Source organism: Calidris pugnax, unplaced genomic scaffold (assembly GCF_001431845.1).
Source record: "Calidris pugnax isolate Ruff unplaced genomic scaffold, ASM143184v1 scaffold206, whole genome shotgun sequence".
Classification (NCBI taxonomy): domain Eukaryota; kingdom Metazoa; phylum Chordata; class Aves; order Charadriiformes; family Scolopacidae; genus Calidris; species Calidris pugnax.
The window spans coordinates 1,713,635-1,727,711 of record NW_015090957.1 but is presented as its reverse complement, the minus strand read 5'-3'; the positions used below and the strand labels follow the sequence as shown (position 1 = coordinate 1,727,711).

General features: G+C 48.5%; 1 protein-coding gene across 2 annotated transcripts in view; it reads left to right on the top strand.

The window, feature by feature from the left end:
- Positions 1-9,307, top strand: part of AXIN2 (axin 2) — a 24,487-nt gene extending 15,180 nt beyond the window's left edge. Inside the window, exons 5-10 of one of the 2 annotated variants that reach the window (XM_014952279.1) lie at positions 141-637; positions 772-954; positions 1,239-1,457; positions 2,056-2,151; positions 3,327-3,494; positions 7,485-9,307. In XM_014952279.1, coding sequence (XP_014807765.1) covers positions 141-637; positions 772-954; positions 1,239-1,457; positions 2,056-2,151; positions 3,327-3,494; positions 7,485-7,611 — 1,290 coding nt within the window. In that variant the 3' untranslated portion in view covers positions 7,612-9,307. The remainder of the gene's footprint in view (positions 1-140; positions 638-771; positions 955-1,238; positions 1,458-2,055; positions 2,152-3,326; positions 3,495-7,484) is intronic. The other variant, XM_014952278.1, reaches the window with a different exon arrangement.
- Positions 9,308-14,077: the final 4,770 nt, after the last annotated feature.

Sequence of the window (14,077 nt, the reverse complement as noted above, 5' to 3'; positions counted from 1 at the left end):
GGAGGGGGCCATTTCCTGCCCCGGGGGAGGAACCCGTTTCGATCGCCCTGGGGTTGGGGGCCGGGGGGGGGGGGATGTGGGATGTCCTCGCCAGCTCCCCGTCCCCGTGCATTTATTTCTCGCCATCGCTTGGCCGGCAGGATGAGGAGAAGGAGGGCTCGGAGCTCCCCGCCAGCCTGCAGAGCAGTCGGGAGATGGTGAACCCCCAGCACCCGCAGCACCCGCTCTCGCTCCTGCCCTCCGGCAGCTACGAGGAGGACCCCCAGGCCATCCTGGACGAGCATCTCTCCCGTGTGCTGAAGACCCCCGGCTGCCAGTCGCCCGGCATGGGCCGGCACAGCCCCCGCGCCCGCTCCCCCGACCGCCTGCCAATGGGCAAACTGCAGCCCAGTGTGGCCTCGCCGGCCGCCTGCGCCTTGGTGGGCAAGGGATTCGTCACCAAGCAGACCACCAAGCACGTCCACCACCACTACATCCACCACCACACCGTGCCCAAGACGAAGGAGCAGATCGAAGCGGAGGCGGCTCAGCGGGTGCAGTGCTGCTGCCCGGCGGGCGGCGACTACTACTGTTACCCCAAGTGCAAGGGTCACCCCAAAAGCACGGACCCCCCTCTCCCTCCACTGGAGCCCTTCGGGTAAGTCTGAGCATCTCCATCGCACCCACCCCAAACTGTCACCCCATCATCCCCCTGCAAGGGGGCTGGTGGGGACAGCCCCGCAGCAGCCCAGGGGGGCTAACGGTGGGCTCCTGTCCCCTTTTTGCCACCAGCAGGACGGGGACGCTGCCGAAGAGGCCGGGCAGAGGAGCGGAGAGCGTCGCCCTGCCGGCCGGGGACGGGGGGCTGCCGGGCCCCGGCGGGGTGCAGCTCCCGGGGGGCGAGGCGGACCGGGCACAGAACGTCTGGCAGTGGATGCTGGAGAGCGAGAGACAAAATAAGCACAAGCCCCATAGGTAAATACGCAGCTGTCTACAGCAATATCGCTCCCGGTAAATATTTATATATTACATGGGCTGTCTATTTTTACAATCGCTAAAAACAAATGAGACTCTTTGCTCCTCCGGTTTAATATAAAAGCTGTTCCGCAGAACCAGAAAAACCACAAAAATGTCATGTTTTTGGCAATAAACCTCCTTTCATGTTATGACAGACTTTTGAGAGGGAGCGAGCAGAATAGGAGCTGCTATTAAAGTCATATTTTCCAGCTTTTCTAACCCGACTTCTTCCCCTCCCCAAGCACACAAAGCACAAAGAAGGCCTACAGCTCCGACTTCGCCAAGGGGGCCCCCGGCCGCCACCACCCCTGGGGGACCGGCAGCCACCCGCGCGGGGCGCAGCCCGCCCACCCCTTCGTCCAGGACCCCGCCATGCCCCTGCTCACCCCACCCAACACCCTGGCGCAGCTGGAGGAAGCGTGCCGCCGGCTGGCCGAGGTCTCCAAGCCGCAGAAGCAACGGTAACGGCGGCGGGAGGGATGGTCCCGGTCCGGCGGTGGGGCCTGGGGGGCCGCGGGGGGAGCAGAGGTTTGCTGGGGACAGGTTGGGCTCGTCTTCAGCCGGCGCTGGGGCTGATGGTGGGCAAGGCGGTGGGGGGACGTGGATGGAGCCCTCCTCCTCTAGGTAGAGGGTCAGCCATGGGGCCGGACCGTGGGGACGTGTGACGGCACGGCTTGGCTGAGCCCCAAGGATGAGCCTCCTTATTCCAACCCCACCCTGCCCCGGCGCAAATAGTTTGAATCCTAGACTATTACTTCCACTCTTTTGATGGCTGTAATTTGCCCATTTTTCCTCTGGGACGGACTCCAGCTACATACCAAGTGGAGAATTGGACTGGTTATCGTTCATTTGGGTATGGAAGGATAAATTAGCCCACAGCATTTTTAATTCTTCCTTTGATTGTTTACAACATGTGAGGGTTGATACAAAGAGCGAACTTAACGACCCACAGGAGACTTCAATTAAGAAGATTGTATTTCAACAATTTTTTTTTAAAGTTTTTTTTTCTCTTTTTTTTTTCCCCTTCTTCCCCACTTGCCCTCCCCCTCTCCTCTTCAGATGTTCAACCTCAAATCAGCAGAGGGATCGAAACCACTCCGCTGCCGTTCCGGGGGGAAACTCCCCTTTCTGCAATGCAAGTCTAACGACAGAAGAGTGAGTATTGCACGCACAGAAAAGGGTTGAGAAATATATATATATCTCTCTCATAATTATATTTTCATTAAATGGATTGCACTTTGAAAAGAGGAAATTCTTATATCTGAAATTTCGTCTTTCAAACATTCTTCTTAAAGAACAAAACATTTTCAAATCTTGTCTCTGGCTCTTTTTAACTTGCATTCCTGTAAAGTGGACAAAGATTGGATTAGTCTAATTACAGGATGGTTCTTTTAACAAGAAATCTGCTACAGAGAGGTCTAAAATGGCCTAAATAATTAAAGTTTTCTTTCTTACCCTCTTCATCTTAAGCAATGAGTAATGTTTGAAGTCCAGACTGAGCCACCTGACTAGAGCCTTTCATTTTTAATTGGTTGACCTTAAGTCCACCAGCTGTCTTTGCTAGCAGCTTTTTTTCTGAAGCCACTCTACAAAGACTTAGAACAAATTAGGAAGACTAAATTACTGCGGACTAACACTTTGTGACCTTTTGACATGCCAAGTGTACATTGCCTCAGAAGCAGTTGTAGATTTGGCTGCATGGTACTCACTAGAGCGTTGCCATTTTGCTGGGTAATATTGTTTTAATTATTCTTTAAGAAGCGTTTCTTAGTGCAAATAAGGAGATCCAGTTAATTTTATCCTCACCGGGGAGAAATGAGATTACCTGTGTGCTTCAGGTGCAGAATCTGGCGGTGGTTTTGCTTTGTTAGCTGTTGGTGGTTGCAGGTGGTTTTGAGCATGAGAAGAAAGCTTGGCAGATGCCTTTTATGAAGGCAGATGAAACGAGCCTTTTAAATGGGAGGTGCACAGCGCTGGGGCTGGGTAGAGGTTAGCCCCTGGTGAGCCCTGCACATGCTCACCTGGCCCATGGTCCTGCTCTGGTGCCTCCAGCAAGCATCCATCCTTTGGTTCTCCCATCCCCAAGGTGGGGTGAGGTCTCTGCTGTCCCCACCAGGAGCTGCTGTGGGAGCCCAGGGAAGGGCTGTGCAAAGGTGGTTGTGACGAACCGGTGGCGAGTACAGGAATATCTGACTTTTTTTGGGTTACACCCAGGATATTTCTGACCAGTGTTACGTGTGGCAGAAACACTGCTCAATGGAGTGTGGTGAAATGGCTTGTTCTCAAATGGAAAAGTAGAGGGTTTTGTGTGTGTGTTTTCTGTTTTTCAGTCACAAAGAGCCAAAGAAACTGCCAGTTGTTCACACCTCTCAGTCGAGTGAGTTGGTTGTCACCTATTTTTTTTGCGGAGAAGAAATTCCCTACAGGAGGATGTTAAAGGCCCAGAGCCTGACACTTGGGCACTTTAAAGAACAGCTGAGCAAAAAGGGAAATTACAGGTAAGAATCTGTGATTTGTTTGGTCTTTAGTATATTCTGATAAGTCAAAAGAATCAGCATGTCTACCTGCAGTAACACATCTACCTGGCTTTTCAGAGACCGTAGATCTTACTTTCTTCCCACTCAAACCAAGAGCCACTTGGAGCAGTGGGGTTTGGCTTCCAAACTGGGGTCAGCATTCATCTTGGTGCTGGCCTCCTGCTTTGCCTACTCATTCAGTTTTTTAATAGGGTTTTTTTTTTTGCGATAGTGTGGCCATAAATGCAGTCAGTGAAAGGTTGAGATGTTGCATCTGAGAGGACATGCAGCTGAGACGCAGCGAGCTCACTTTTCTCTTCATTAGGGAAAAAACCTCTGCCCTGCAGGGAGAGCTCTGCCAGCGATACCGAGTGCCTCCTCAGAAACACCAGCAAACCCTGCCTGTCTGGTTTCCAGGGCCCAGCTCTCAGTTTAAGCAGTTTGCTGCTTCCCCTGCTCTTCTAGTTCCCATGGCAGTAGCTATTGGTAGTGGATGTCTTTGCTGTACTTCCCTGGTGGTTCTGGGCACTGGTGGGATCATCTGTTGGGCACCTCTGCTGTAGGGTGAGCAGGAGAGGAAAGCTCCAGCTCTAAGTTTTGAATTTACTTCTTCAAAGAGTGAGAGTGCTTGCCCTGGAACTGGCAGCATCTGATTTAATCTCCAAAGGGTCATTTGGGTTTGGTATGAGGACTTTCCAGCTGGTGCTCCATCACTGGTGTGTCTTTACCTTTGGAAGGTCCACCTGTGCAGCTCAGAGGTGGGTCACACAAGGGTGCTCTCAGGCTGGAGGAGCCAAGCTGGGCTCCATCTATGGTTGTTGAAGAGTGGGGCTGGGGCTGGAATATTGCCAGTCAGCCCCCAAAACCATCTTTGCAGCCCACCCAGCTGCCATCAGATGGCAGCAACCTGCAAGTGCACCCAGCCTGGCCAACCTCCAGGAGAGGTCCAGGGGCTCCTTGCACCCTTGTGCCATTTTCCAGCCCCTAAAGCCTCTCCCAATCTGCTGCACTCCTCCTCCGGCAGATGCAGCCTCATGCCCCAGTTGCAGACCAGTTTTCCTCACCCCATCACTGGTGTGCCACTGCTCCAGTGGCTGTGTAGTCCCAATGCCCCCCAAAAAGACACCCCATTTTTTTGTTATTATGTTTGGGCTTTTTTCTGTGACATTTGTGTGTGATGCCCCAGTGCAGGAGTAGGCTCCTAAAACCTCCGTGTCCTGAAAGTCCCTCCAGGTGCAATTATTTGTGCCTTGTCAGACTGTAATTACTTTGGAAAATGTTTTTAAGTGACTGACAAGGATGAAACAACGTTTTGCTTAGATCTCACCCCTTTACACCTGGGTAAAGACAATACAGAAATTTATAAAAGGAACTTGGGTACGTGCCCAGTATTTTATCTTGCACAGACACAAGGTGAAACTAATTACACAAATGTGTGTACCTCCAGGGAATCATTTTGATCTAAGCTTTGACTTTTGGCTGGACTTTGAGTGAAACTGTGGGTGACCTTCAGGGAAGAGGTCCGCAGTGCCCGGAGTAGCGTGTGTGTTATGGGGAGGCACTAACTAGGCTGCTTTGGTCACATCTGGCATTGATTTCTTTTTAAGGCACATTTAATAAGCATGTCTTTGAAGCTGTTGCCTTTCATTTAATGCACAAAGACATGCAGAAATGCTCTGCTCTCCAAATTCTTTATTGATTGGATCAGTTTGCGAGGCGGGTACCTCAGGCTCCCGCGATGCCCGAGCTGCGCGGCCGCCCCCCGGGAAAACCCAGCCGTTGGGAAATCACCCCTTTGCCCCCCCACCCCTCACCCCCCCAAAAAAAAGAGAAGGAATTAAGCAGTGATTTAATACTGATGGCGTTAACAAAAAACAAACACACACGCACAAAAAGACTGGGTGGTGTCGGGTAATCTGAAGATGGCAGCGGTTCAAAACAGAGCTGTAAGGCCAGGCCTGCTCGCCTCGATTGGTGCCAGATGTCCCAAAAAAATTAAAAAAAAAAAAAGGAAAAAAAAAGCACAAAGCTTGCCACATAAAATACGTTTCAATGGAAAGGCCATTTCTGAGCAAATAAGAGCAGAGTGACTTGTTTGAAGATGTTGTAGGGGAGGATTTTTATTTTTTTCTTGCTTTGCCTCCTCTTTTTTATTTTTTCCCCTTTTTCTCTGTGAAGTAAGGTTGTAATTATGTAAAAGGTCATAGAGTGTTTTCTCAAATAAAAATTTTGTAAACACAGCCAGCGCTTGGGCTTGTGGAGGAAGTTCTTGGGAAGAGCGGCTGTTATCTGGAACGGGGCAGAGAAGGGGAAAGGGAAGAGAAAGTTCTTTGTAATTCATTCAGACTTTCTTTGGGATTTTCTGGTTTTGTTTCAAGGCTGCTGGCCTGGGGAATTGTGGCCTTGACCTGCAGCGTGGAAGTTGGTGGGAGTTGGGCCATTGACTTCAGTGAGTGCAGGCTCTGAAGGACTTAAATCAGATGTTTTTCCTTGCTAAGCCATTAAAGATGCAACATGTGTCAGTTCAGCTTGGAATGACTTTACAAAAATAAATCCAAATCATACCTTGACTAAATAGAGCTGGTTTCATCTCTGACTAAAACGCCAGCTTTTATTCCCCCACCAAAATAATTTTAATGTACCCTAAAAAAGATAGGTTTGCAAGCTGTTGTTACTGAGTGTTTTAAAAATGTCAAGTACAACAGTCACTTAAAAAAAAATAATATCAAATTCTAAGACCCTGCTGTGAATTTTTCAGTTTTAATAGTAAAAGTGAGTTTAATTTGATCTCCTTTCCCATTCTAAAAAAAATAATGATTGCAATCCCCTTTCCCCTAACAGATATCTGCCAACCCCAGCTGTTTGGAATCTACAGGGGAGGGCTGTGGGAGGGGTTAGGTTGAGGGGTTTTTTTTATATATATTTTTCCTTGTAATCCATGTGATGAAGGTTTTTCCATCCCTGGCAATCAGATGGCAGAGCCCTTTTCGGAGGGAGCAGCGTGTCCGAGGAGGTGTGTGGCGGCAGACGGACAGGCTCCCTAAATGCTACCCCTCTGAATGGAAGCCCTTCATTTGGGCATATGCAATTAAGCAGCCTTAGAAGGAAGAAAGCTCCAAACGGGATAAAAGGAACCTTTAATCAAGAAGCTGAACGGTCTAATTCAGGATAATAGAGGGGTCCTTACTGTTTGACACAGGAGGGGTGGGGGGTGTCTCGGTGACATGACGATGCGGAGCCGAGGAGCGGGGACACGGGGTGCTCGGTGGGACCTCCTGGGGCCGGGTCCCACGGGCTGGACCGGGGCTGCCCCGGGCTCCCACTGCTGGGAAGCAAATAGGGGAGTTTCTGTCACTTAAAATGGATATGTGAATTAGGCGTTTGGGTGTTGTGAGGCTCCCGGTTGTTGGGTTTTTATTTCAGTAGGAGTTCGGCAGAGTTTCAGCTTTTGCGTTGCAGGAAGCTGGGGTGGTTTTCTTTTAATCCGTCCCTATGCCTAAAAAGCCTCTCCTTTTAATAACAGTTGCTAATTTTAATGTTGGGCTTCAGCTTTGAAACAAGAAAACACATGAAAGAAAGAAGGTGGGGAAAGAGGGGAACCTTAAGAACGCTTTGCTTTGAAATTCTATTTATTTATTTTTTAAATAAGATATTTGACCAGAAATCACCGCGGTTTCTAATTTTCTTTACGGCTGAGGATATCCACTGCCAACGTGTGTAAGGTACTCACTGTAGAAGCTGTTGTCACCCCTGAGGAGTGTGCACAGCCCTGCTCCCTGCGTCCCATCGCCGTCCCGGCAGCCCCGGGGGTGCTGGACCTCAGCAGCCCTGAGGTCTTTCTGGGCCACGCCGGGCACTGGAGGAGCATCCTAGGAGGGAGGGATTGGAAATGTTGTGGTTAAAAGAACTGCCAGAGCATCCTTTGCTTTGCCTTTTGATTTTTTAACTGTGTTTTAATTCTCCTTACCACAGATACTACTTCAAAAAAGCAAGCGACGAGTTTGACTGCGGCGCGGTGTTTGAAGAGATTTGGGAAGACGAAACCATCCTGCCCATGTACGAAGGAAGGATTCTTGGGAAAGTAGAAAGGATCGATTGATGGCATCTGTGTTTCTTAAGAAAAGTTAAGCTAGAAAAGTCTTTGGACACACAACAGTAGTGATGACAAGGAAAAAAAAAAAAAAAACTCTGAAGGAAAGTTTTGAACCAATGATGAAGAAAAAAAGTGAAGTCTATGAAGACTTTGCTGAATTAGCCTTAGAGGAAAAAAATGGCATTTATTATTCATGATTTGGGTACTGAGATGATAAAACCCCTGGAACTATTTATTAAAAACATGACCACTGTTGGCTATTGGAGATTCAGACCGTGTTTGAGAGACTTCCATACATAATATATGATTTCCTGGGGATCTGAAATCTATGGACTAAGAGAAACTGTGTATAGCTTACCTTAACAGTAATCCTTATTGATATTTATTGACCAGTCTGTTTTCCCTTAAGTCCAGTTTTTGGATATGCTGCTTTAACAATGGAGAAGAGAGGGCTGGGAAGTGGGGTGATGGGAGGAAGGATTATTTTATTTTTTTATATTGTTCCCACTATCTAAAATTTAGGAGTTTGGCTATGAGTGCATTCGTGATTTTTTTTTTTTTTTTGAAGGCGGGGAGGGAAGGAGTGATGTTGTGCCCAGTATTTCTCCAAGTGAAGATAAAACTTTTCTAAAGAAATAATAATAATAATAATAATAAAAGCCGAAATAAAAATACTGTCCTACCATTCATCTAGAGACCGGTCCATTTTAATCTATGCTGCTCTAATTTGAAATAAAGGTCTTAAGCATTACTATGTTAGATGCAATAGAGCAACAGCAACTCTAATGTTACCTTGTCCATGGATTTCTGCGGTGTGAGGCGTTTGCTTTGCTGCTGCCAGGGGTGAGGGTCCCTGCGGCCTCCGAGCAGAGCCAGACCCCGAGCCTGGGGGAGCTGTAGAAGGAGCCATCCAGGTCCCGTTGCCCTGTGTAGCACACCAAAAGGACACGATGCAAAAGCCAGGTTTTAAGAAAAAAAAGCCCCGTGTGTGTTCCCCGTGGCTGACTTTGTGTAGCCCTTCTCTTTCAGCCGCAGCACAACTTCTGCCTGGGGACGTGTGGCTGCCGTGGGGCGCATCTCCCGGCGGGTGTGGAGCGCGTGGTGCGTTGTGTGGTGGGGTTTGGTTGGGTTGTGTGGTTCTGTTGGGTTTTTTTGTTGTTGTTTCGGGTGATTTTTTTGGCCTTACCGTCGCAGCACCCATGGGGGTGGTGGGCCCAGGCTCTGCGAGCCCCGGCAGAGCCCGGTGTGCGGGGACGGAGCCGCCCGCCCCGAGAAAGACCTTGCATTTCTACAGTTGGGTTTTGTGTTGATTAAGTTAATCTGTGCATTCTGTTTGCCATTGCTACTTTGTGTAAGTCTGTATATATTGTAGAAAAATGTATGGTGAAAATATTAATACACTATCTCTAGTGTTTTTAAAATTTAATCAGTACAGTACCTGTGCCTGCATGGTGTTACCAGACCATGCGTCGCCCTATATTCAGGGTTCAAGCTTTCCCTTGTTTGTTTAAGGGGTTTATGTATAAATATATTTTATGCCTTTTATTACAAGTCCTGTACTCATGACTTTTGCCATGGCATTTTGTTCTACTTATACTGTAAATTATGCATTATAAAGAGTTTCATTTAAAAAAAATTACTTGGTACAATAATTATTGTAATTAAGAGATGTAGCCTTTATTAAAATTTTATATTTTTCAAATTAATATTGTCTGACTTTTTTTTCACCCTTAATGCCTTAAAAGGTTTTTTTTTCTCATGTATGGTGGTAGCTGGGAACAGCAGCTGACCCTTGGCAGGAGCTATTCCTGCTGGGAAGGGTTGCAGCTCAGGCAGGCAAGGCAAAGGCTGGGGCTGCGTTTCAGTGCAATGACTGCACCATTTACAGCTCCTCCAGGTAATTTGGCTGCAAGTTCAGCATAGTCTGACTGCATCTCCCAACGTACCTGATGGGGAGGGACGGGGCTGGTCCTGGAGCGAGAGCTTTCTGTAGGTGGGATGGTGAAGCCAAGGTGTGATGTCCAAAGGGCTGTGGTGGTCCTGCTGCTGGAGCTCTGCAAAGCCATGGCCCGTGGGAGGGCTCAGTCATTAGGTGATGGAGGGTGGTCACGGCCTTACCTGGTGCGATGGAGCTGGAACCATCCACCTGCATCACCTCCTGCAGCAAAACCCAGCTTTGTACCCTCCTGGCTGCCGTGGCCGAGGTGACCTGGGGAGAGGTTTGGTGGAAGTGACTGAGCAGGACAAAGGCCGGGGAGCTCCTGCCCGCACCTTCCCTCTCACCCCACGTACAGTACAAAACCCATTTTATAGCTGAACGAGCTTAAGTTGTTCCTGGGGGAGCTGCCCATCCCGGGGATGGATTTGTCTCCCAGCTGTTGCCCAGACCTTCCCCAGCTCAGTCGAGTGGCCCTGGGAAAGCAATTGTGGAAATGCTTTTGGTCTGTCCTGTTGGTAACCAGAGCCAGCCTTCTTTCTTTTGCTAGACCAATGGCACCAACTAGGGTTTGGGTTTTTTTTTTTTCCCCCTCTCTCCACCCAATTTTTTCTATGAGGTTTTAAATTATCTGGGTTATTTTGTGTGTATGAGAAGACTTCATTTAAAACATCAGTAAAACTTCTCTCAAAGGGCTCAACTTCACACCGAGTACACAGAGCTCAGGACTGAATCCTGCAGTTCAAGGGAGCTGCAGGCAGTTTTACACATTTAAATGGATGGTGCCTTGTTTTAAAAAAACCATCTGAAGTTCATGGGGTTCATCTTAATTGATAAGCTGGACATAACGGATGGGTGTAGGGAGACTTCAACAACATAAGGGAAGAAAGATACATTTTTTTTCCCCCTCTCTCTTTTTTTAGTCTATCATCAAAGGTTGGGAACTTAGCACTACATCGTAGTATTATTTTTCTTCTGCTATTAAAATGAATCACACTGTGCCTAATTCTTCTTGGGAAGATGAATGTGTTTGAGGCAGCTTGAAGCCATTCAGTGCCTCACAAGCCTTTGCATCTTTCTATCAATGTTCCAAAATACTCACCTCTGTTTTTTGGATGTCTGTAGAAACAAAATATAAAATGGCTTCAAATACATGGCAGGCTGTTTAGCAGAGATGAAAGGGTATTTGAATAGTCTTTTAAAAATGAATGAAAAGTGAATACTCTCTTCTGTTTCAATTATAAGTGGGACATGGAGCTCGTTAGACACAACCTTAATATGTGACACTCTGAAAATGTTCACCTACCCTCAGCGTTGCAGAAACATTTTGTTTTTTAGCTTGTCTCAGGATAAAGATGGTGATTACAGGTCTGGCTTGTCAGCTGCTAAATGGAGAGGCAGCGTGGGAAAGTTCTACTCTTACAGCTTAAAAACTGTAACTTTTTTTTTTTTTTTTAAATGGTACAGAAGACGGGGAGGGAGCAAGAACATTATTTTGACCCAGGTATCCATTTTAGTTTAGCTTATCAGGTTTAAGGAAAGCTGTGTAAACTCATGCTGGGAAAAAAAAAAAGTGCCTGCAGAGCCATTTGCAGCATTAAGGTACCTGTGAAACATCCTGGTTTGGGTCCTTCCAGAGGAGGGACCCAAAATGTCCCGGTTTGGGTCTTTCCAGAGGACACACATCAATAGCAAGAGCCCTGCTCTGCAAAAGCAAACCCGAGCAGCTCTCCAGTGCTGCAGGAAGGTCGGCATGAGCGAGCCCTGACCGCTCCACACGCTTAAATCACACTAATACTTAACACTTAGAGCATTTTTCATCTTCAAAGGGCGCTGGAAACATTCATTAAGCCCCACGACACCCACGGAGGTAGGTAAACCTGCCCACGTTAGCCCGTGGCCCGGTGGATAATTGGCGGTGAGGACGGGGCAAGCGGCGGCCGGGGGAGCTTCAAAGCCCGTCTCTGCTCTGCAGGCTGGGTCAGCAGCCAACACAAACACCAGCCCTGGGTCCTGCACAATTAAAACGCGTTGACGGACCTTTAACGGTCCTCGGGAGCGTTCAAGCCACGGAGGCCAGAGGGAGCAGCAGGCTGGGAATCATGGGCATCCATCACCTAGAGGCTTTTTTTGGGGGGGGAAAAAAGCCCCACTTTCCTAAGTGTTTCACAGCTGGGGTTTGTTGGAGGAGTGTGGAGATGAGGCAGCACTGAGGACCGTCAGCACTGGAGACAGGGACCAGGCAGCAATAATTTGGGGACCCTTTATCCAGGAAACCAAAGCACAGACTAAGGGACCTGCTGCCGTCCCACAGCCCTTCTGCTCCATCAGAGGGTACGGGAGGCTCCATCCTTCACAACACACCACCGTAGCATCCCAAGGCAGTCAACGCTGACCATACCCTTCCAGTGCCCTTCTGCAGGCTCATTTCACAGATGGTGAAACAAAGTCCCCAAAACAGTGACAAAATTCCCCCTTTCTACATGAACATAAAGACAGGCTACAGACTATGCACTATTTCTAATGGTGCCAGTATTGGGGAGGGTGCTTTGCATTGGTGAAATCCCATGAAACCTCCCTCCTTTTCCCAGGTGCTGGGATCAGCAGTGCTGCTGGATCCCCCCAGCCTTTCCCAGCCTCCCTGAGGCTGTTTTCTCCCCCCAACCCAGGGAGCTCCTTCCCTCTGACCCCCGAGTCGGCCCCACGCCGGCCGGGATGGAGCATCTGCTGCTTCACACTTTGCTTGGCTCCTATTGGCAATTTTATTCCCTTCCTCTTTCACCTTCCTTTAACCTCATGTTCCTCAAACACCTTCATCCAACTACTCCACTCTGTAGCAACCTCAGATTAATTAAAAAGGAAAAAAGAAAGGAACACTCAGCCTTTAAACAAGGTTCCTACCCCATTGCTTTCTAATGCTCTCTCTTAATCACAGAGCCCAGAAAACACCCACACAGAGGAGGCTGGAGAATTGTTTAAGGCAAATCATCTTCCTTCCCCTTCTGAAAAAAAGATCAGACTGGTTCTGGCTGGTGAAAGCAGCTCTGGTTCAGGTCCTTTCCATTCTTCCCAGCAACATCCCCAGTTCCTGCCTGCAGCCTTGCCCAGCCTCCTCGCACACATACTCCCTCCTCTCTTGCTTTCATTAGCATATTACTAATCATAATCAAGAGTCCCAAACTGAATTTTTCTAACATTTAAACCATGGGATGCCATATGTTTTAGCCTCTCTTTTAAATTAAATGAGTGTTGTGATGCGTTTAATCTTCAGGGAGCATTGAACCCACATAGCGAGAGAGGAGGCTAATTTTGGACATCAGATCTAGGTGATAGCATAATTTCAGATGATTTTGGCTGACCTCCCTGGGCAATGCCCTTCATCTCTTTCATGAGAAGATCTATTTTTAGGGAAGAAAGCCCATTAAGTCTTGCATGCCTTAATTCACCGCTTCGCTTGCTAAGATTTGACAGGTAGATCTTTTTTTATTATTATTATTTTATTTTTAAAAAAGAAAAACAGAAAGACCCTCTGGGAATTCTGGCTTTCAACATTTGTCTTGGGCCCTGCAGGAATCTGGAACATCTCTGAACCCTACAGCTCGTCCTGCTTTGAAACAACCGTCTCGTCATTCCTGATGCACGTCGCCGGCGCTGCCTCCTCATCTGCAGTCGCGGCACTCCCGGCTCCCCGCCACCGCCGCGGCTCTCCTCGCCTTCCCCTTCTCCTGCCTTCTGCTGTGCCAGCTCAAAGCGAGCTCTCATCCCCCCAAAAGCCTTCAGAAGTCACGGATAAACGGGATGTGTGGCTGGGATGCTCCTACCTTGGCTCTTCCCTTCCCTCCCAGAGCTGCTTCCCAGAGAAGCCTCAGCATCAGCCCTGCCAGGGACCCCAGCTGACCCTCGAGGTCTCATCCAGCCCTAAAATACGAACAGCAAGGAGTCCAGCAAAAGTCTCCACCAGTTCAAAGCATTCGCAGGTGGCTGTAGCAGCCTGGCAGAGCTCGGAGCAAAGGGTTTGTGCCTTTTCCAAAGCTCTTGTTTCCTAAAGTCCTTACATCTCTAAAGGCTGCTTGTAGCTCTACAAACACAACATCCTTTCCAACCGTTTCACGGCAAGCTGCTCGCCAAAGTGTCTCTCCTCTACAAGTTAAAACATTAAAGGATAATGCAGCAGGTGAGGGGTCTTCATCTTCAGAGACCAACCAACCTATCAACCAACCTCCCACCAGCCCCCCAGGATGGAGGTGGAGGGCAGGGTTTGGGGACCAGACACGGCTCCTGGGACAGATGCCGGTACCCAAATACGGTTTAGGAATAACGAGGGGACAGTGGATGGAGGGCCTAGGTGGGGAGCATGGCTGGGGAGGGGTTAAATCCTGCCCTGTGCTGTTGCCACGCAAAAACCAGGCAAAGCACCAGGTTTTGCATTGAGATTCAAATGCCCAGATCAAAGCACAGCTCCAGGAAGGAAGGGCCAATTTAGGTTGGAACCAGAGAAAACTTTCTCAGCTAACTTCTGGGAAGTGAAACAACCAG